The sequence below is a fragment of the Mytilus trossulus genome, chromosome 3 (genome assembly GCF_036588685.1).
Source record: "Mytilus trossulus isolate FHL-02 chromosome 3, PNRI_Mtr1.1.1.hap1, whole genome shotgun sequence".
Classification (NCBI taxonomy): domain Eukaryota; kingdom Metazoa; phylum Mollusca; class Bivalvia; order Mytilida; family Mytilidae; genus Mytilus; species Mytilus trossulus.
Window position 1 is genome coordinate 13,947,789 of NC_086375.1, and position 23,996 is coordinate 13,971,784.

General features: G+C 31.2%; 2 protein-coding genes across 4 annotated transcripts; one reads left to right on the plus strand and one right to left on the minus strand.

The window, feature by feature from the left end:
• Window positions 1–2,062: 2,062 nt before the first annotated feature.
• LOC134710204 (tubulinyl-Tyr carboxypeptidase 2-like) lies at window positions 2,063–14,887 on the minus strand. 3 transcript variants are annotated; one of them, XM_063570442.1, is made up of 10 exons: window positions 14,319–14,887; window positions 11,912–12,003; window positions 11,282–11,338; window positions 10,102–10,176; window positions 9,405–9,576; window positions 8,622–8,667; window positions 7,919–7,998; window positions 6,743–6,826; window positions 3,172–3,293; window positions 2,063–2,292 (listed from the first exon to the last, which is right to left on the minus strand). In XM_063570442.1, exons 1-10 carry the CDS (start codon window positions 14,598–14,600, stop codon window positions 2,214–2,216), a joined length of 1,089 nt encoding a protein of 362 aa, XP_063426512.1. In that variant the 5' UTR covers window positions 14,601–14,887; the 3' UTR covers window positions 2,063–2,213. The 3 variants fall into 3 exon arrangements, with proteins under 3 accessions (XP_063426512.1, XP_063426513.1, XP_063426514.1); XM_063570443.1 differs by lacking the exons at window positions 2,063–2,292; window positions 3,172–3,293 and adding an exon at window positions 4,860–4,964; XM_063570444.1 differs by lacking the exons at window positions 2,063–2,292; window positions 3,172–3,293 and adding an exon at window positions 6,314–6,385.
• A 2,703-nt stretch (window positions 14,888–17,590) lies between these two features.
• On the plus strand, window positions 17,591–23,723 carry LOC134710205 (uncharacterized). The gene is made up of 2 exons (XM_063570445.1): window positions 17,591–17,646; window positions 21,764–23,723. Exon 2 carries the CDS (start codon window positions 21,781–21,783, stop codon window positions 23,485–23,487), a length of 1,707 nt encoding a protein of 568 aa, XP_063426515.1. The 5' UTR covers window positions 17,591–17,646; window positions 21,764–21,780; the 3' UTR covers window positions 23,488–23,723.
• The last annotated feature ends 273 nt before the right edge of the window (window positions 23,724–23,996 follow it).

The window sequence follows — 23,996 nt, forward strand, 5'->3', positions numbered from 1 at the left end:
TACAAAGCAGTTGTCATTGGTTGTCTGTACAAAGTCAGGAGCTTGTAACTAAGCGGTTGTCATTGGATGTTGTCTGTACAAAGTCAGGAGCTTGTAACTAAGCGGTGGTCATTGGCTGTTGTCTGTACAAAGTCGGGAGCTTGTAACTGAGAGGTTGTCATTGGTTGTTGTCTGTACAAAGTCAGGAGCTTGTAACTGAGCAGTTGACATTGGTTGTTGTCTGTACAAAGTCAGGAGCTTGTATCTAAGCAGTTGTCATTGGTTGTTGTCTGTACAAAGTCAGGAGCTTGTTACAAAGCAGTTGTCATTGGTTGTTGTCTGTACAAAGTCAAGAGCTTGTTACAAAGCAGTTGTCATTGGTTTTTGTCTGTACAAAGTCAGGAGCTTGTTACAAAGCAGTTGTCATTGGTTGTTGTCTGTACAAAGTCAGGAGCTTGTAACTAATCAGTTGTCATTGGTTGTTGTCTGTACAAAGTCAGGAGCTTGTTACAAAGCAGTTGTCATTGGTTGTTGTCTGTACAAAGTCAGGAGCTTGTAACTAATCAGTTGTCATTGGTATTTGTCTGTACAAAGTCAAGAGCTTGTTACAACGCAGTTGTCATTGGTTGTTGTCTGTACAAAGTCAGGAGCTTGTTACAAAGCAGTTGTCATTGGTTGTTGTCTGTACAAAGTCAGGAGCTTGTAACTAATCAGTTGTCATTGGTATTTGTCTGTACAAAGTCAAGAGCTTGTTACAACGCAGTTGTCATTGGTTGTTGTCTGTACAAAGTCAGGAGCTTGTTACAAAGCAGTTGTCATTGGTTTTTGTCTGTACAAAGTCAAGAGCTTGTTACAAAGCAGTTGTCATTGGTTGTTATCTGTACAAAGTCAGGAGCTTGTAACTAATCAGTTGTCATTGGTTGTTGTCTGTACAAAGTCAGGAGCTTGTTACAAAGCAGTTGTCATTGGTTGTTGTCTGTACAAAGTCAGGAGCTTGTAACTAATCAGTTGTCATTGGTATTTGTCTGTACAAAGTCAAGAGCTTGTTACAACGCAGTTGTCATTGGTTGTTGTCTGTACAAAGTCAGGAGCTTGTTACAAAGCAGTTGTCATTGGATGTTGTCTGTACAAAGTCAGGAGCTTGTAACTAAGCGGTGGTCATTGGCTGTTGTCTGTACAAAGTCGGGAGCTTGTAACTGAGAGGTTGTCATTGGTTGTTGTCTGTACAAAGTCAGGAGCTTGTAACTAATCAGTTGTCATTGGTTGCTGTCTGTACAAAGTCAGGAGCTTGTTACAAAGCAGTTGTCATTGGTTGTTGTCTGTACAAAGTCAGGAGCTTGTAACTAAGCGGTTGTCATTGGCTGTTGTCTGTACAAAGTCAGGAGCTTGTAACTAAGCAGTTGTTATTGGGTGTTGTTTGTACAAAGTCAGGAGCTTGTAACTAAGCGGTTGTCATTGGCTGTTGTCTGTACAAAGTCAGGAGCTTGTAACTAAGCAGTTGTCATTAGTTGTTGTTTGTTCTATTTTTAATTAAGTTTACTGCTTTGTCATAAATCAGGTCCTTGGTATTCTCATTAGAACGGTTTCATATTTTGTCTTGTTATAAATTAGGCTGAAAGTTCCCCTATGAACTGTTTCACATTTAAGAAGCCATGACCTTTAAAGGTGACTTTATGGTTACATTGATATAAGCTTTGCTCATTGTTTAAGAACACTCACATTAGTTGCTTCCATCAACATTATTTGGACTTTGGTGGTCGTCTTGAGTGGTGGATAGTTTCCTCATCGGCAATCATACCACATCTCTTTATCTTTTTAAAGACAATGAGTTTGCATGCACAGTGGTACACAGTAATTTGAATAAGACAAGATAGGAAAATAGTCGGGGGAGAATTCAAATAAACTACTAAAATTCAAACAATTTAGTTGTATTTAAAAAATTTAAAATAAACATACAATAGAAATAAATAAACAAATGGATTTTACAATACATATGTGAAAAGTAAAAAAAAAAAAAAGCTAACTCAGATAATCTGATCTAGATAATCTGATCTGATAGTATTTATGAATTATTTAAAATAAAATACAACTTTATGTGTAAAAAATATCACAGTGTTAGCCTATCACATGCACAAAATTGACAAAAAAGTCTTCTTTTGATAAAAATAAACATAAAAATCCAACATCCTGGCAAGATTTTAAAACATTTACAATTGTTTTTTCTTCATACAATGTTAAATCCTAAGCTGGTAGTCAGCTGATTCATTTGTACTGGTAAACTTCTTTAGAGATTCTGCATTGATTGAAGTTTGGCTGAAAAATAAATGACAACAGTAAATACATCTATAAAATTGAGAATGGAAATGGGGAATGTGTCAAAGAGACAACAACCCGACCATAGAAAAAACAACAGTAGAAGGTCTCCAACAGGTCTTCAATGTAGCAAGAAATTCCTGCACCGGGATCTATGTATGTAAAATGAATCAAAACAAAATGGTTCAGTTCAATTACTATTTATTGATATGACAACTTTTTTGCTGGAAGATCAGACAAAGTTTTACATAAATCATTATGCAGAGATAAGCAATTTGAAATTATCCTGGAATTTTCCAACTTTATGTCCCCATTTGAATGCATTGATCATAAAAAAAAAAGGGTTGTTCTAACCCCCAGGACCCCCACCACTGAACATTAAATACATGTATTTGGCAACAACCCACAATTTTTACGATTTCATTTAAGGGGGGATGCAGGGATGGAATGGCACATCCTGCATTTTTTCATCAACAATAAAGATGACAGCCTGTTTATTTTAAAATTAATTAGCCTCAGACCTTGACCTGACTACTTATGCAGAAAAACTAACCGGCAACAGTTGTTACCGGCCTGTTTCTTTGTTACCTTTATATTTTATCTTATACATGTGATGGTAATTTCAAAATGGGGTACAACCTATTGAGGTACATTTTCAAGGTTCTTGACTCTGACCCATTTAGTCCAGATTTCAAGGTACCTTCCCTGGATCCCATTTAGGTGTTTATAAAACATTCCCTTAATCCAACAATGGAATTTAATTGTCAAAACTAAATACTACCATTATATGTTGTACTAATAATAAAATTATGATACATGTACACATTGCATTCTTTTGGAAAATTTTGTTATTAAACATTTGTTACTGAAAATACTTACGACCTATAGACCTTGGTTGCCTCCCTTATACTTCTCTGAGTATTGCTTTCATGATATGGAAATTCTGCAGTAGAATAGGTTTTTCTTGGAGACTGGCACTGGTGGGTACTGTAGGATTTTGCCTAATAAGATACAATAGTAATTTTAAATACTGTCTCAATCAATGCAAGTCTATATCAATTATGACCATAGTTTTAGACACTTTTAAAATTAAAATTTGTCATATACATGTAATTAATATTAGTACAGGTACTACTTTTGTATTAAAAAAATGCTTTAATTAAAAGGTGTGTATACAATATTTTCTTTAGAGTCTCAAATGACAATGTATCTATTCTGCAAAGATGAACATTTGATTGTTTAACTTCCAGTGAAAAAACTGATAGTTGTTCTCTTTTATGCAATGAAATTTGATTAGAAATTTTTTTCTATAGTACTTGACAGGATAAGACTTTACTCAGGTTAAGCATTACTCTTTGGAAACAATGATAAATTCTGCACAATTTTCGAAATTAAAGTGAAAATTAAACAAAGAATAACAGGGGAAAATCAACGGTGGTATTATACACCTATTAATAAAAGTTGGCATAAACAAATGTCTAATGTAATCACTTTTCTTTTGTAAATTGCATGGAAATTAAATGTATTATTATTTAAAAAGAAATCTATTTGAAAATTATAGCATTTGAAAATGTATGATTAAACAAAATTATTAAGTGGAAGATATAAAGTTTCAAACAAGGACCAACATTAGTTGAAACTGTAATCAGATAAACTTCACATACATATTATATGTCATTAATCTTTTAATTTACCCGTCAGATTCATAAATTAAAGACAACAATATATAAAGAAAAATCTTTTTTTCAATGTTAAAATAATATTTTCATTTATTAACATATACCGTATGGTGACCTATAGTTGTTAATGTTTGTGTCATTTTGGTCTTTTGTGGATAGTTGTCTAATTGGCAATCATACCACATCTTCTTTTTTATATATATTAATCATAAGATTATGTATGAGAATGGAGCAACCATTAAAAGCAAATCTTAGTTAAAAAAAAATTGATAATTTTACTATGGGATTACCACATTTCAAACATACAATGATACATAATATAACAACATGCAGTTCAGGCAGGGGTGTGCTTTGGCCTCCACTAAAATTTGCAATGCATCGGTCCTCAGCTTAAAAAAGAATATTTTGATCATTTTTACCGGGGGAAAAAATCAGCTTATCTCAACCAATATTTATATTTGCATACCCCCTAAAACCCTGGATCTGCCCCTGGGAATGATATGTGTGGATAAAGTAATAAACCGTCCGACAGAATACTTAATGTAAATTCAGAAATTATTGCATGCATTTATTATTGGGATTTTTGTAAAATGGACAAATATGTGAGATTAATTATTGCGATGTCAGAAAAATCTGCATACAGATATACATATCAGATATAAGAATGTGATTTCTTATTATTGACCAATAAATCCATACAAGACACTTTTAAATTAGGGGATTTCAATACCATTTCATAAAAGGAACTTTCTAAAATTAAGAATATCATGACTTATAAATTTGAGAATGAAAATGGGGAATATGTCAAGGAGACAACAACCCGACCAAAGAACAGACAAAAGCAGAAGGCCACCATTGGGTCTTGCACATTTTACATATTTGTTATGACAAAAGAGCATATTATTAAAAACTTCTATGAGATTTAAACAAACATTCTACCTTACGAGAAGAATACAGTATGATGCCAGGTGTAGGTTCTGAATTATGGTAAGCCTAAGATAAATATATGCAATTTCAATACTTTAGTCCATCAATCAGCTTTCATTTTGAATACAATATGTTTTTCTTATGTAAATATAAACTACATTAAAAAAGGTCATTAAAGTTTAAAGATTAAAAACATAAACTACTTTGGATCCATTAATGTTCATGACCAACAGGGACAGCCTTGGGTTTCACCAATTTGCAAAGTGGAATTTTTAATTTTCATTATGAAAAGTACCTATTAAAGGATTGAGGTAAAATGTTGATACATTGATTTCATCATGACATGGTTTTGAAAAAAACTTCATATAAGCCTACAGTTTATCTGTCACCTCTGTATATGGAAATGAGAAATCCTTCCTAATTACAAATCCCAGTGATTATGCAAATGACAAATCATTCTGCTAAATGTTTCTGGTGATAAAAGGCAATAATAAAAGAGACTACTCAGGCCTAAATTTTTCAACAGATTTAAAAACATAAATGAGCAAAAACAAAAATCCTTTAACAAAAAAATAATCATAATAAATAATCAACAATACCGTATTTTAAAAGCAGTGTATAGTATGCAGTTGTGTATAACAAGCCCTTTTAATCCCTCAAAAACTGGTGAAAAAAGTTTTAAAAATACTGAAAAACAACTACTTTTTTGGAATTGAAAAATGTGTATTATACACTTAAAGACAGTAATTCATAATAAATGAATAATAATTCATATGCACAAGTTTTTATCTAATGACTTTATACAATGACAAATAAATATAACAAGTTTTGCAATATGTGATGCTCCCTTAATCTCCAGGTACAGCAATCCTTGTACAGGTCTCAAACCCAATTTTCTTAAAACTTAAGTTTAATTCAATAGCACTGTTTTAAAAATTCAAAGTAATATTGCTCTGGTAAAACACATCATAAGTCTTATGATTTAACCACAGGACCATTTACAAAGATAGATTTCAATTTATTTAGCAATATCAGTTTAACATATATATATTGTCTTTTCTAAACAGCTCTTGACAAAATTACAAATAGAACTTCCAAAAAATTGTTATTAACACTGAACTAACCCGAATAATCCAGTCGTTATATTCCGACTCACTATCGATCGCTACATTAACTCGAGAGGACATTGACCGATAACGCTGAATTATTCAAGTTAACACTGAACAGGCTATTATTTGAACTTGGAATTATTTTTAATTATTGAATTTCTGGTGTTTAAATTTTTTAATAAATTCCATGATTATTTGGTATTATAATCTTTTGAGTGGTTAATAACTCAATTACTCATCCAGTAAACCTATTGACATAAACTCAAGTGCAAGTAATGGATAGCTTTTATCAATAGTGTATCAATAGTGTTCCATGTACCATCATACCTTCATTGATGGGAAAAACAACTCTGTCTGACATATTACATTCAATCTAGCCTAAAAAATATAGTCAGTGCTCTTTGTAAATAATATCTTTATATGTCTAGTTTTGTTCCATTCCTTGTAACTTTGCTACCCATGATGGCCAAAATTCAGTTTTTAGTGCCATCTAATATGTGGTCGTCCATTCAAAGCAATTATTTCCCACAAGATTGTATCCCCCTAAATTTTTCTGTCCAGCAAAGATTTCTTTATGTGTGGTTTACATTGACATTTTTAATACAGAAGATATACTGTATTAAGTCTCCAAGGGGGGAGTGATTCTTTATAAAAAAAAATAACAGGACAAATTACCTAGTTATTCAACCATCGAAAAAAGACTAATAAATAAAGTTTGATTAAAAGACTAAATACCTTGAGTCTTATTTCTTTAGCCATGTGTTCTAAGTCTTTAGTCATCTCCTTCTTATTCTGTTTACCTGGAGTTAATGTTAAGGTCTGAAAACAAAACGTTTATAGAAAATAGTATAAAGGGAGATAATTTGAATATAATTGTCATGGTAATAATATAGAAAACAAAGATAATATTACTGCAGAAAAAATTTTAAGGCTTGATTGCCTTTTTAAATACTGACTGGATGGCTTGATTGTACATGGGTTTTCATAGTTGATGAGTGGTCTAAGTAGTTCAACTACTGTATCACATGTTTTTTGCCAGAAAAGAGGTTATATATAAATTTTACCAAATGAATTAAAAATAAATACATTTGTGTCAAATAGACAACAACTGGATCAAGGAGCAGACAACAGCAGAAGGCTACCAATGGGTCTTCAATACAGCAAGAAACTACCGAACAGGAAGGTGTGCTTCAGATAGCCCCAAACAAACATGTATACTAGTTTAGTGAAAATGGATGTCATATTAAACTCCGAAATTTACCCTGGAAGTAAAAATCACATTATTTTTTGACCTGATAATTTATAAAAAATTTATACATGTAAGCAAAACTAAGAAAAATTTGGAAATGATATATATACACATTAAACACTAATTCTTTATGTGTCTGATCCAAGTCAGGCGCCTGTAATTCAGTGGTTCGTTGGTTCATGTTTATCAATTTTTTTCATCTTCACATTTTGAAACAAGTTTTCTCATTGAGGAAGACTGTAGAGTTGCATATAATTGCTTACACCCACTTCTTTTGAACTCTTGTGGGGGGGTCTCATTGGGGGGTTCCGATCCCGGATCCCGCTTACTGTTTTGTCAGATTCCAGTATCCCGCTTACACTATATATGTAAGCAATTCTTATTTTTTTGTTATTTCCCGGGTCCCACAAGACCTCATTTCCCGTTTTCACGACACAATAATTTGACTTTCACGTGTCACGCTTACAAAAAATCGGCAATACCGCGTCACGCTTAGACCCCAATGAGACCCACTTGTGGATATTTAACACATTGGCAATCATACCACATTTCCAAATTTTTTTATAAAAAGGAAACCTCACTTATAAGGTTAGGTCAGTTTTCTCTGGTCTCAAGGGTGACCTTATATACAGGCACTTTGGATTGTATAACATAAACTATACCTTCCAGTTGATAAATTCATAACTATGAGGATCATGTGGAGCTGGTAGTCCTATTTTCATCTTCTTTACTTCATGATAAACTGTATTTAAAAAAACAAAATAATTAACAAGATCATATCCATATTTAACAAAACTCATAACTGCTAGCATTATTTCTTTTACAAAAAACTGGGTAAAATAAATAACAGTGATATCAAAAATAAATAACAGTGATATCAAAAATAAATTCTGTATGACAGTTGTAAATCTTAAGGTAAACAGACACTCTGAAAGTTATTAGACATATCTATTTTAAAAGTCCCAAATTTGATAGGACAAAAAGTCACAGGAATAAAGGCCTAAAATAATTTGTTTACAATCGTTTGAATAAATAATATACATGATATAAGAAAAAGTTCTTGAAATGATTTCATTTTACATATATTTATTTTAGTGTTAAGAATAGTTCAAGAAAAACATAAAAATTGTGTCGAAAATAAGAGTTTCTTCCTTGCAATAAAACCATCTCAAAATTGAATTATGACTTTTTTTGTCTATAGCTTTTTGCCCTGTGACTTTCTGTCCTACATTCTTAATCTGTAGATAAAATGAATAAGTATTTGATATATTAAATATGAATAAAAGAAGATGTGAGAAATGTAAATTAATTTTGTTAGGAATATCATATACATTTATTGAGAATATCATATATACATGTACTTACAGAGGTTATAGGACTTTTCATAATCAAACATCAAATCTGCCAAACTCTGAAGTTATAACTATTACATATAAAAATCAGTAGAGGATTTAGGGAGGGCATAAAGGGTGCACCTCTTTGATGAAAATAATAACATTGACGTTTTCTGCTCAAACAATAAGGAAGTTATCAGCAATTATGTCCTCTTTCAAAAATCATGGATCTACCGATGTATCATAATAGATCTGGTTAAAATTTCAACTTATTCTATACTCTGTACATTAGTCATTCTCCTTCATAATGGGTATTTAATTGGAGTCAATTCAGATGCAGCTATAAGTATTGTCAGTATGTAATTCAACCACTAATTTTCCATTGATGTATTTTGTGTATTTCCCTAATGACAGCCTGGTTAGAACTTAGAGGGCAATCTGATTAGTTATCTTGTAAGACATTTTAACAAATAAAAAAATAATCCTCATAGGTAAGAAGTGATGAATTAAAGCAGTTCTAAACAATAAGTTGAGAAAACAAGTTTTTCTAAAGTCTTTCAATCAATAGTCATGAAACAGTAGAAACTAATTTATTCTTTTAGAAGATGGTCAAAGGGAAATAACTCTAAAATTATGTCAATATAAAATGTTTATCAAAATCAGTAAACTCAATACAGATGGACAACAATGCCCAAAATGAATGGTATTTATAGATAAATAAAATGCACAAATAAAATATAAAATTATGAAAGTGAGTGTGTAGATGGAAAAAAAAAAAACACTGCTTGAAAATTATTAACTGTAATTAATATACCTTGAAAACTAGTGGTTTGTACATAAGTTCCTCACGTCGACTCATCCCTATGGTGCCCCATCTACCACTGTAATATATTCCTAAAACAACATGACGGTGAACATTTCCATTAAATACACTTTTGAAACTGATAGGAAATCTCTCAACTCCCAGCATACCATTGGTAAGAAAACTAGTACAGATAAGGAATCTATTATAATATCAAAGATGGTTTTAAAATACTGAGGCTTGTTAAAAACCAAAATAAAAATATGTTGTATATATGATTGCTAACTATCGGACCAAAAGCCAAAGATGTGAACAAGTTATGAATTATTGATATAATTTGTATTGCATGAGAATTTAGTTTCCAGTAGACATTTTTTGTTTTCATAGTATTCAAATCAAATAAGTTATCTAGCAATTAATTTTTTCCATAAACATGTCAAGACTACCTGGCATGTTTTTTTTTGTCCTTGAGATAATATGGATTAAGTCATTTTTGTGTAGTGAAGGTTCATTGTCACAGTTTCTTTCAATGTATAAACCAATGATCATCTACAAATCCAGATTGGTTTACATAACATGTATTAATTCACAGTGATTTCTGATTTTCTGAATTTTGAAACTAATCAGTATACTTCTAGAGTATTTTCAAAAGTTTGTCATTCAAATGCATGGTCTTCATTCAAATAAGAGATGTTTTAAATAAGGATACATTCCAAGAATAATGGCTTCCAAACATTTAATTGGTAAGGATTCTTTAATCATTTCTCTGGCTAAATCCATTAATCTACAAAAGAAAAGTTGAGAAGTTATGTGAAATTATGCTATACAATGTACCATAAATTACAAATATAATATTAAACTTTAATCAGTATCAATATATTTTAGTTTCAATTTTTTGGGGAATTATTCATTTTTTCCCCATAACTTTTAACTGTACTACTAGTATGTATATAACATGTGTTAAGTGTCTCATAAGTCAAATTTATGACTGGGTATTGATTGTTTTATTGAATACTGTGATTTGTAAATATTGTCAATCAATATGTAACACTTTAATAAAATAAATATTTATTTATTATTTATTTATTGTACTGAAGCGGTTTTAAAATTTGTAATTATTTCTTCAATCAAATACATGTTCATTGTAGCTCAGTTAAGCTTAAACTTTAACTGAGTAATTTTGGTTTCAAATTCAACCTGATCATTTTGTAAATTTTAGTTTTTCAATACAGTGTTTAGTTATTTTTTTTATTTTTTTTTGCAAGACATCTGTAATGATGACATTTTTCTTTCCTTGACACTTATGTGTCTTCTTAATTTTTAAGTTAAATGTTGATGAAATAAAAAATAGAATTAAATACTTTTAGTAAAAGCAACACATGTGTGCATAGATCAGTTTTAACAATATCTGACTGAATTTTGTCTCTTAAGGTGGTACCTGACACTACAGGGAGATAACTCTGTAAAGTCAGCTAAACGTTTTAATTACATGGTATTGTAAAGTGAATATCAAGCTTCTCAATGATCAAAATTGGTGTTTGTCAAACTGCTATATAACCAGTGTAATTTTTCTGACAAAACGGTTGGTTCAAAAATTTTGAAATTTTTATATTTTCGTTAAAGGGTCAAATTAAATACATAGTCAAAATTTTATGAAAATTAAACGAGCCAAATTAATTTTAGTGAAAGTGTTGGGTACCACCTTAAGCTTATGTTATTGCTGCAGGATAAGTGTTTGAGGTTTCGTTCTAAATGTTTTCTAGTTGAAGAATGTTTCTATTGAGATATTTTTTTGTGCTTATATTTGAATTAGACTCAAATAATTTAAGATATATATTAATAGTGCTCATTTGGATAAAGTTTAAATGATTTTTCTGTTGCTAACTTACCCAGATATTGGTCTGTTTTTTCTGACTTCATAAAACTGAGTTCCAGTGTGATTATACCTTTCAGTTAAGAAAAAACAATAACATTTTTTGATTGTTAAAGGATTGAGGTAAAATGTATGTGAATATGAGGGCTATGGAGACAAAAAATGAGTGACAATTTAGGTTCTTGATGAAGACAGGGGGCTCATGTTTAGCTCATTTTTCTCTTTGCTTATTTTTTTGGCCCTGTTATCTCTACATGTATCCCCCCCCCCCAAATCATCTTTATTAAACACATTATTAAAGTGAGTGTAAAACTCTATACAGTGGGTAGCTAGTGACCTGCATAATTGGTTTATCTATTAAGCAAAAACAAATCTACAATTTTTCTCTTAATAAATAGTTCATAGAATAAAGCCAGATTAATATATGACTTAAAGAAAATACCCCTCTTTGCAATGTTTCAAATATAACTGGGAAGTTGTTAACAAACCAGACAATTTTACTGTCGTCACTTTTACTATTCAATATGAATATTTCTCAAGGTTAAATTTCCTTTCTTTCTTAAAATATATAACTGAAAATATTAGATAGTAATTAATTATATAAGAAGCTGCTACATGTATATTCAATAATTTGATCAAAAGATACTGTAGATTCCTCATGTAATTCTGTACTTTTTCAATTCTCTCTGACACTGGTGTTGAAGATGGAAAATTAATTGGTGGTGCTTGAAATGGAACCTAAAATATGGGTATATGAGGTTATAAACACTATAATATACCTGAAATAGATCAAAGAGTAACGCAATCATTGAACGACAAAGAAAACAAATATACATGTATAATATTAAGAAGCTGTCACTTGTACATGTTGTATTTACAACAAGAAAAAATGTGACAAGACAAACAATCCAAGATTATGTTTTTTTTAACAATATATTTAATTTGTTTATTTTTTTAAAATATGTATACACATTGATACATGTACTAAACTACTGTTGCTAACAAAAAATTAACATGACAATAGTAAAAAAAATATGAGGCCTTTGTATTTCAGATGTGAAATGTCAGTTTGCAATCTTTTTCTTTGGAAGCATGACATTTACAAAGTGTTGTTTTTTTTTTTTTTTAGCACTGTGTCGACATGTGTGAGCAATAGAATCACATTAAAAACAGATATTGTTCTTGGTCAGTGTCTAAGGAACTACATGTATTCCAATAGAAATCCGATCATAGCAAGGAAGACCAAGAAGATGTACATACATTTCTAAACTTTCTGGTCTACAACCGAAAAGTACTTGATAAATTCATCTACATATTACACGTGCATATATATATGGGTAACACAAAAAAAATATTTACAGAATTCCAGAAAGCAGATAAGTTCATAAAGATCATTTTAAATTTAGAGTGTACATGAACAGTGTGATTTCCGTTTTCACCATATTGGATGTTCACACTAAAATTAAAAAGTTTTTTTATGAATTATCTGTTTCTCATAGTTATAAAATACATCAATAATACATGTATACTATTATTTAATAATCAATGATTTAGTGTTTCCTGCAGCTTTTAAAAAGGGCAGGGTAATTGTTAGCTCAGAGGGCACATTAAGCGCGATGGACAACAATTTTAGGGCACTAACTACATGTATAAACAGGCAATTTCTATAAAATGGATTCATTTAAAACATACTAGTTTAATGCTATAAAAAGGACATATACATCTGTAATCAATCATTAAAACAAATGTTATACAAGAAAAAGTGTATATATGAAATATTTAAAACAATAAACACAATTTAGCTAGCTAGCTCTAACTTGAATTCAAAAGGGGCAGGGTGCCAGTTTTTACTGTATAAGTTGTTGTTTTTTTAAATAAAGATGCATTTCAACTATAGTCTTTATGTCATTGTTTGTGTAGTTATGTATAGTACATCTTCATCAACATACAATTTTTATTAGGTTTTTATAGTTTAACTTCACTCTACCCATTATCTAAGAATATGGTTTGACTATATCTATATAAAAATTACAACTTTTAACCCAACAATAAAAAGTTTTTAACGTCTTTTACTGACTATACAGCCATTGCACGGTTGGAATTTCTGAAAATTGTGAGCAATTCTAATTTGATAATGTTTAGAACATGGATTGCTAATAAAAAGTATAATTATCAAGTAGAAATTGCAATATTTTGTTTCCAATATGTTCAAAGACAGTTAATATCTTTCAGGTAACATTATTATGTTATTATATATTCAATTGGTTATTTATTCCTTATTTTGGTACAAGATAATATTTTTAGTGCACAAATTTGTAATAGGCTAAAACAGGGGAAGTAACTCCAAAATCAATTTCCACCACGTTTGCGTTAACTGTGTTGAGATGGAAGGCATTTCTGTAACGGCATAGTTTTATTTTGATGACTTAAATTCAATTCTAAAGTCATGAAAGTCTTCATTTATACACTCCTCCATTGTGACTTGGAGATCAAAAATGCCGACCCAAGCTAAATACACTCCCTGACACATTCATCAAAAGTATGACAAAAAGATACATTGTCCTAATTAAATTACTTAGTTATTATATATACAATTAACACCTTTGAAGTCTTTATCATTGTAATTGATTGTAATGACATGATTAACCTGGGGGCAATCACACAGGTATCATATGTAATTAACTTGTAGATCAGAAATCGATAAAAAAAAATTTCACCAAAACGGCACAAGAAAATTTTGGAAAAAGACGTCAGGGCAGAAGGGCGCTGATGAAGGCACACAGACGATAAAGGCATGGCGTCTAGAATTTCGACAGAATTAGGGCAGGGCGCCAATTTTTTTTCCCAAAAAGGGCAGGGCGTCGAGAAATCACGGCAGGGCGCCATTACACGCCAAAACCACCTGTAGGAAACACTATGATTAAAAGTCACCAATATGTGTAATAGTTAAATTTCAAGTGGTATTTGATCATTACAAGTGTTAGTTCAGATATTAACATTGTTATTCGGTCATAAGAGGTACAAATGTACGGTATAATATATTTTACACATACTTGTGGTAAATCTCCGCTGTTTCGAACCTTCCGTACCATGTCAAAACTATCTGGGTGAATTTTAGCAACATGGTCCCACATGCGTTCCCATGTTTTATTGTCAATTGGAAATCCGCTCTTATTTACCCAAAACAAAACTCCATTTTCTTCTTGAACATCCTCTTCTCCATTTCGTGACTTTGAACTTTTCACTGTTTTTACCCTTATACATTCATCATCATCCTTGTCTTTTTTAACTGTCGAATCTGAATGAGACATTCTCTCTTTACTCTTAGTTGACATGAGATTAAAACCCCTTTTTCTTCACACAAGATCTAAATGTTTGCTCCATAAAGATACAAATAACAGACAGATGCAAGGGTCAACAATATCTTCGTATTTTATTACTCTCCGCCTGTCATAATTTTGTACGGTTAAAAAACATGTAATGCACCTTTTTCTTATTCAAATGTTGCAATTTTTATGTGTATTTTCTATTTTGTCCAAGTAAATAAGCCTGAAGGAACTCAAAAACTGAAATGCTGCCGACTTTTGTTTACATTGTTGTCAATGGTCAACGTCAATAAACTCTTAAACTAATATTAGAAAATAAGTAGTGTAAAGCGTTTTTGTGATCCACAAGATAAGATAAAATTTAACTAAATACACGTAAAACAGTTATTAATGACAACGCACCAAAATGTTCTCATAAAGTTTTTTTCAGAGGCTAAAACAAGTCGCAGCATATTTACCTGACGATAAATGGATATAGATATTAAGTCGGATCAGGACTTAATTAAATCTGTAATTGGTTAAGACAGAGACATATAATACTGGTTAAGATGATGCAAGCATACTATTTGTATTGCGTCTTACACTTGAGAAGCCGGAATAATCTTTAACTACTTTATTAAAATATCATGTAAAACGTTAATTAGGAGCTATGAAAGTCAAGTTTCTCGAGCTTTATTCTGGATACCAGAGGGATATTCAAACGCATAATGAGAAATTAAACTGACGAAGCTATGGCTATAAAACCTCAGAAAAACAATAGTAAACAGAACACAATATATAACAATAAAGACTGACAAACCCAGAAAATGGCGTATACAAGTGCTGTTTGTCTGTACTTTTCTTAATCGTTTTGACTGTTTGTCAGTCAGTAAAATTAAATGATAAGGTACTATTGACAATAAAAGATCGCATAACCAAAAGGACTCTTAAAATCCGTCGCGTGACGTCCGCCGTGCTATAAAACAATTTGTTTAATGGCGAGTCATTTTTCAATTACCAAAACCTTTAACAATCCGATGGTGTTAATTCAAAGCTAAAACAGAATGGCTGATAATTTACAATTTAAATTAGGAACAGCAATGTAATCACCGTTTTCGATGCATTTGCGTAACTGTTATTTGTCTATATCAATCTCAGGGTTATTTTTCTATCCCCTTAGTTGAATCCGATCATAAAAATGATAAATGAATATTTACATTTAGTGACCTCTCCACACAAAAGGCTGTTAAAATACCTGCGTCGTCGTGGCCCGGAGATAATTCAATCCCTGTTGGCTGTATGTGAAGTGTTGGTTAGTGAGAATCGAAACTTCGCTTTGGTCTTTTTAAAATACGACAGAGAGGTTGCAGACGACGAAAACACGTCGAATCTTCTTCAGAAACCAAACACCCTCCCAATCTAAATATTTTTTTAATTATTTGTTCTTAACGATAAGATACCCGATACAGCTTTTAAGATTACATTTCAGCTTCATTCTGGTAATGGTACCGATGTAGGAGACAACCAAAGAACATAATGTAGATATAAAAGTTGGACATAAATAGACATTTCGCTGCACTAAATACAACATTCATATATTCAGCGAACAGTTTAGCATTTGATTATTACAGCTCATTTGTCAACTTCTCGCACAGACTTACTACATACATATATCTACACTGTTGGTCTGCCATAATTTACGGTAGCTACAATAAGAATAACATAATAAATAAAATTGAGAATGGAAATGGGGAATGTATCAAAGTGACAACAACCCGACCATAGAAAAAACAACAGCAGAAGGTCACCAACAGGTCTTCAATGTAACGAGAAATTCCCGCACCCGGAGGCGTCCTTCAGCTGGCCCCTAAACAAACATACTAGTTCAGTGATAATGAACGAAATACCAATTTCCAAATTTTATATTTTAAATACAGGCATTAATAATCATATGTCAGAGCAACTTTGCCAATTTAAATACATATTATACATTATATATCATATATTTTTTTTTTATAGATTATCGCTTAAGCCGGTTCGGCGAAAGCGAGAAAAGCAATCTAGTTAAGATGACTAATGATAATCAGTTTATCGCTATTTTACCTATGATGATTTTGTCAATTGCATGTCAATTTCATTAGGAACGTCACGTGCCTTCTTAGTTTCTAGCGATAATTTTCCATCTCAAGCAAGTAGCATGATATGAAAAAATATATGAAAAAAAGATCAAAGGAAAAATGCACAAAATAGCGATAATATCAGATTATTACATGGCATTTTTTTATATCGCATGTATTATCAGCCCTAGGTTCAATATATGCCCAAAAGCCGCATGGCTCGAGGGCTGATATTGACCGAGGGCTAATAATACATGCGATATGAATATGATCTTTTTATCATATGCTTCAACAATGGAGAAAAATAACAGATTCATCTATTGATCCTTTTACGTGGCTCTAAAATAGAAGTTCAAAGAGTAACGGAAAAAGTAACTTTCTAAATTATGTTTGAAACTTAAAAAATGCATTTATTTAATTTTTTTTTTATTATTATTATTTTTCACAATATACCTTTCAGTATCCAAATAATTGTTTTGTACACTTCTTTGTAATATTTTAACTGAAAACGTAGCATTGTGGTGTATTTTCCGGAATGCTATGCCATAACGTTACGAAAAGGCACGTGATAACAATCGAACCATGTGATAAACTTTTCATATCAGCCCGCTAAGCACCAATTCGAAAAATATGGATTTTTCGTAAATGTAATGCTATTATCATCAAGTAAAAATTATATGTTATTTAGTCTAAGTATATGATAACATAATTTATTCCAGATAAAGTTGTGGCCAAATACTTCAAAAACCTTTTCATCTATCTGTTATTTTGGGACATCAAGGATAATATTGATATTAACCATCAATCAATTCGTATGTATTAAAGCTTTGTCATAGCTATTTGTACTTTTTCATTTGTTGTGTGTGTATTTAAATACAAATCCATAATCATATGTTAATAACCCAGATATTGGATATTTTACTTCTCTGTGCGAATTCCTTTCTGTATTAATGCCCGTGGTAAGTATGTTCAAATAATACCAATATTCTTAGATGATCTGGAAAAGAGTCCAAAACAGCATTAAACAAGTAATCATTCTAAAAACAAAGATCAAAGTGAACAAGTTTTACAGAGATGCGTTGTGCATAGCATCCACTTTATTACTTTTGCTTGTTACACGTATGGATTTTAAGATATAGTGATCAAAATGGAAAAGAGTGAAACCTACTAACATGACTAAATAAAGACAACATTAGTATACCGCTGTTCGAAAGTCATAAATCGGCTGAGAGAAAAAAAACCAAATCGGGATACAAACTTAACCTAAGGTAAACAAGTCAACTATAAGAGGAAAACAACGAAACAATAGAAACACTTAAATTTCAATATTGAACTTTTGAACGCACTGAACAGTTTGAACGGGTTAACTATATCATGTGCTGCGTAATGTGTATTGACGAATCATTTTCAAGTCTGAAAGCAGACTGCAAACTCCACATTTAAGTGTTGATTAGGTGGGAACGGAACTGTACATTTTTAGCTCACCTTTCCAAAAGGTCAATTGAGCTGTTCTCGTCGATCGTCCGTCGTTCACTTTGAGAAATATTAATATCCAAATTTAGCCATACTTGGTCACAGTTGTTATTAGGGTATCTTGTTTTAAAAAATGTGATGATGTCTTAGCTTGCAAAAATGCATGGGTCACATTGGCTAAAAGGAACATATCATTAGGGGTAAAATGCTTTTTTATCTATTATCTTGAAAAACGCTACGATTAAAGAAAATATGACAGTGACAGACATGTTCAAACTGTTGAGATTTAGACCTGATGACCATTTACATCAGAACTGTCAGTCGACTTATAATCGGAGTTGTTGTCCTTTTTTAAAGTCAATTGACATTTTTTACTGAGATTTCCAAAACTTTAATAGATAGAAAGGAACTATAAACAGAAAATAATTACCACAAACACAAGATCTACAATTAAGTAGCATTGGCGAAACCATCAGACAACTAATATAGTGATGACGAATTCAACCCACATTGTATTGCGTTTTTTCATTATTATCAACTGGGCCAAATCCAATCAAACTTGACCACAATTATAATTGAAGTAAATTGTAAAGAATATATCTTCTTTGACTCCTTTTGCAATCAAACATGGTCGACAATAGTGTAGTGATTGGTCAGATTACTTTCAATGTAATTGAGTAAATTACAATTACTAAGATGAAATTTAATTAATCATTTCACCATTTCTCAGAGTAAGTCATACAGATACAAGTTTGAGCTTAAGTTAGCTATAAAACCAGGTCCAATTCACCATTTTCTACAAAAGAAAATGCCTGTACCAAGTCGGAAATATGACAGTTGTTATGTTTAATGTGTTTGAGTTTTTGATTTTGCCATTTGATTATGGAATTTTCGTTTTGAATATTCCTCGGAGTTCAGTATTTTTGTGATTTTACCTTTTATTAAATTAATGATTACACTGGCAAGTAGTCATGATTACATCTTATTCCAATGAATTTCAAAATTATCTCTTTTTTTCTATTATCTTGAAAAAACGCTACGATTAAAGAAAATATGACAGTGACAGACATGTTCAAACTGTTGAGATTTATACCTGATGACCATTTACATCAGACCTGTCAGTCGACTTATTATCGGAGTTGTTGTCCTTTTAAGTCATTTGACTTTTTTTTTTTTAATATTTCCTAAACTTAAATAGATAGAAAGGAATTACAATCAGAAAATATTGACCACACACATCTACAATTAAGTAGCATTGGCGAAATCGTCAGACAACTATTATAGTAATGACGAAGTCAATCTCCATTGTATTGCGTTTTTTTTTATTATTATAGACTTCTCTGAGAAAATAAAAAATTCTTCTTTGACTCCTTTTTCAATTTTTAGACACGAAAATTACCGAACATATAGATTGATATGTTCTCCGTCTGTGGTATTTTTCCCCAAAAAAATCGGAGGTTATGCATTTTCTACATCCATGTCGTCAACTTTATATCTAATTGTTCTGCTTAACTATGTAATAGATAAATTGAAACCTTATGCAAATGGCGTTTTAAAATAGAACACTTTTCGTAATCGAGGAGAAATTTGTCATTTTATTTGATTCTATTAACTTTTATTTTTTTTTGTTTCTATAGTTAACATTACAGTAAGCAATTACGTTAAGCATTTATTGCCTTCTCTAACAAAGAGCTGCGATTCTTTTGTTCTATTTCAACCGGGTTTCCGCCCGTTTCACGTTGATTAAGTAAAGGTTTGTAAAGCTGTGTTTTTCAGGGTGCATTTTCTGGAAGATGAAAGTTTTAAATCAAATCAAACCAAAGTTGCATTTTACATGTCCAAATATATACCAGCATTTGTTTGTTTAAAACAACATCTTTGTCACAATTTTTATTTCTGCTAATTTAATAAATTTTCACATGTTTGATTTTATTTTTTCATCATATCGCTCTGAGTACAGCTAACACAAAAGGTAATTAAGATAATTAAAAAAAACCAGATCTGAATTTGGTCCTCTTTTTCTCTAGTTAAAGGTGACAATAATAACAAAAGTACAACTTTGTAACCTTCTTGAAGGCAATCGCGAATTATTTACATAACATTAGACCAAATTGGAAAATTTGGAACTTAAAGCACTTATATGTAATATCAATACATATGTCAAAGGCATGTACACCACAGGTGTTTTATTGATTACTCCACATTTAATTACCTTAATAATGGTAATCAAGTTGATTATGAGCCTGGGTATATGCATATCTTGCCAAAAATACGCTGATTAAATGAATCGGAATTAGCAAAAATCAATTTATTTGATTCTATATCGATTATTTTTAAGTATCTAAAAAAAAAAAAAAAAAAAAAATAAAAAAAAAATTAGATTACAATATATAAATAACACATAGCTGAGAGGGTGATAGAGCAGATTGGTACCCCGAGAAAACATTGTCAACCGCGGCGAAGCCAAGGTTGACAATGCCTTTTCGAGGGGTTCCAATCTGCTCTATCACCCTCTCAGCTATGTGTTATTTAATTGATTATACTGAATGTCCTATCAGTAATGGCTTTTACAGATTACTTTTATTTTAAAAGTATCTTCTATGACGTCACGTTCATAACAACGTTACGGGCATAAGAAAAAAACGACAAAAGTCAAGCATTTTTATTTATTTTGTTTATTTTAACAGTCGATAATAAAATCTGAGCCAAAACGTAGAACTTAAGCATTGTATAATATTTAATTCCTTGATGTAAATTCAATTCATTGTTCATTGAATTATCGATTTCTGATTGGTCTAGACGAGAGGGTAACATTCAAAAAAATTGTCACCCGCTCAGCCATGTGATAGAGTAAATTGACACCCTCGTTTTAGCCAATCAAAATATGGCATTTTAACGTGAAGTATAATAAAATCAATTGCACACAAACAGATGTTTAAATCTATCTCCTCAGATCCATTTTAGAGAATAACATTTATATAAAAAACATAAATGCATATTTTTTTTCAGGCGTTCTATATATATATTTGCAAACCTTGATTCAACACTTTTTCTAGTCTATTATTACACAATTAGATCTGAAGAAAATATTGAGTGCATACAATGTTTCATTCGTCTTGTTTAATGTCAACTCGGAAGTGTTATCCTCTGTGCCATTTTCAAATATATCATTTATAATGAAATGCTGTTTTTCATATAATTTTATAATTTGTAAATGCTTTTACCGAAACACATTGTGTTAAAAGAATAGAAGCAAGGTTTCACTGTGATATTCAGATGACATCAAAGATAAGAAGCGCTATTTCTATCCTTTTTGTCGCATTTTTTTTTATTACAATTTGATATAAAACATATTTTCTTTTTAATGTAGGTGGAGAAATTTTCTATATCACAAAATTTCACATTATAAATGTATATATTTATTTGAATTTGTTCACGGGTATAAATCTTATACATTGTAGCCGTAAATATGCATTTGGTGTATAACGTTTTGGAACACACAACATCAATTGTCAAATGTAATCATATTACATTAATATTCAATATTGCATTATTTCTGATAGTAAAAAGTTAAATCACAAAAATAATGTTTTGTGATTTCAGAAGTAAGAGAAATAAAAATGGCTTCCTTTGTCAACCACTATTGTACAATTTGCAATGATGATGAAATAACGAAGATAGCAGTAACGTGGTGCACCGAATGCGAGGTATTCTTTTGCGAAAACTGTGAAAAACCTCACAAAAGGCTGAAACTCTCGAAAAGCCATAAAACCATATTAATTGAAGATTACCAAAACATACCTACATTCATCAAAGAAATTAGTATCCAGTGCAAAGACCACAAGAAGATGTTTGAACTTTACTGTTCTTTCCATGACTCTCCCTGTTGTGTACAATGCCTTACTGATAAACATCAAAGATGTCAAGAAATGAAACCCTTGTCAGATATCATACAGCAAGTCAAATCATCTGCCTTCGGCCAAAACCTTGAAACAGATTTGAAAGATGTAAAGGAAAACTTAATAAACTCAGTTAAATACATAAAAAGCAGGATAAGTACAAATAATATTCAAAAAACGAAAGCAGTTGAGGATATCCGGTTCATGAGGATGTCGATTGATAATTACCTAAACCAGTTAGAGCAGAAACTACTCGATGACTTGGAGTCTAAACATTCAAAGCTGCAATTAAGCATGGACACTTTAGTACAACAAATAGAACAGCGAGCAAGTCAAATAGACCAATTGCAGAGCAAGTTAACTGATTTGATACAATATGGAACTGATTTACAAATATACATTTGTTTGATTGATATTGATAAATCGTCATCACGAATAGCCAATTTCATTGAAGATTTGGAACGAGGAGATAATTTGAGCGAAAAGAATTTGAATATTACCCTTTCATCTGATCTTCAATCTATTATAGAAGATGTTAAGTCATTTGGGGATATTGCTATTAGTATAAGCCCTCCAACTCTACAAGTTAAGACCAGAAAAAAGGGCCAAGCGCAACAATTAGTTCCAAACATTACTGATATTGAACAAATTAAGCCATTTTGGATGTATGTAATGACGATTCCAAAATTTCCTTTACTCATTAAGGCTTGTGTAGTATTACCTGATGATACATTTATGATACTGGAAGATATGCAGCTACTACTGTTCAGTAACAACGTCTGCTTTGTGAGAAAAATACATACATTCAGAGATTGTCCGTATGATGCCTGTTATGCTAGAACAAATATAGTGGCAGTAGCCTTAGGGTCAGCAAAAAAGATCGCACTGGTTGATATAGAAAAGAATAAAATTATCAAAATAGTTAGAATTTCTCATAACTGTGATGGAGTAGGAGTGGATGATAACAGGATGGTCGTCAGCAGTGATCAGAAAAGTACCTTAATAAATTTGCATGACATGTGCTGTACAATCTTACAAGAAGTGAGAGCAAGCAATATAGCATTATTCAAAGGGAACATCTATGGTATCCTTGAAATAAACAATGCAAGCAGAGTAAGCTGCTACAAAAATAATGGAGAACATATTTGGACATTTACACACCATGAGATTGATGGAGCTGTGGGACTAACATTAGACAGGAATGGATTCGTTTATATAGCTTCTGCTAGTAACAACAGTATCATAGTATTATCACCAGACGGCAAAAGAAGTAGTTCAATACTATCTGAACACGACGGAATCAATTGTCCTAGTTCAATAGATATAAACAAAGAATCAGGACTGATGATGGTGTCATATGATTTAAGTAGTTATGGGGATCTTGAGTCTTTTGATTCAGCTTTTGTCTATAAAATCCCTAATGTGTGATTGTTTTCATATTGAAAAAGGTTTATTAATGCAAAGTATTTAATGCTATCGAACATTGTCCTCCTCTTTATGTGACCACCGGCAAGTTATTGAAAATGCACATTGTATTCATTTTATATGAAATAAAAAGTATAACAAATAATACCGAACTTCGAGGGCTGTTTAAAAAGTAGGAAGTACATACAAACTGACAAAATCAAACGTTGTATCAAATAAAATATTTTCATAATACTGTAATAAAGTTAACGGTACCAATTTTCTTGCACAAGATGCGCATTTCGACAATACATGTCTTTTCAGTGATGCTCGTGGCCAAAATATTTAAAATCCAAAGCTTATATAAAAGATTAAGAGCTATAATCCAAAAGGTCAAAAAAGTATAGCCAAATCCGTGAAAGGAATCAGAGCTTTGCATGAGGGAGATACATTCCTTAATTTATAGTAATTTCTAATATTTGAAACAGCAAATTTTAATAACAAAAAAAAATCCGTATATTCATGCCAGTACC

Excerpts from the sequence above, each read along its gene's own strand:
- LOC134710205 (XM_063570445.1), top strand. The coding sequence starts at position 21,781 with ATGGCTTCCTTTGTCAACCACTATTGTACAATTTGCAATGATGATGAA.
- LOC134710204 (XM_063570442.1), bottom strand. The coding sequence starts at position 14,600 with ATGTCAACTAAGAGTAAAGAGAGAATGTCTCATTCAGATTCGACAGTT. Across the intron at positions 10,177-11,281 it reads AAAAACAGACCAATATCTGG|ATTAATGGATTTAGCCAGAG; the intron begins GTAAGTTAGCAA and ends TTTCTTTTGTAG. Across the intron at positions 9,577-10,101 it reads GAAGCCATTATTCTTGGAAT|TTTTCTTACCAATGGTATGC; the intron begins GTATCCTTATTT and ends TATCTGTACTAG.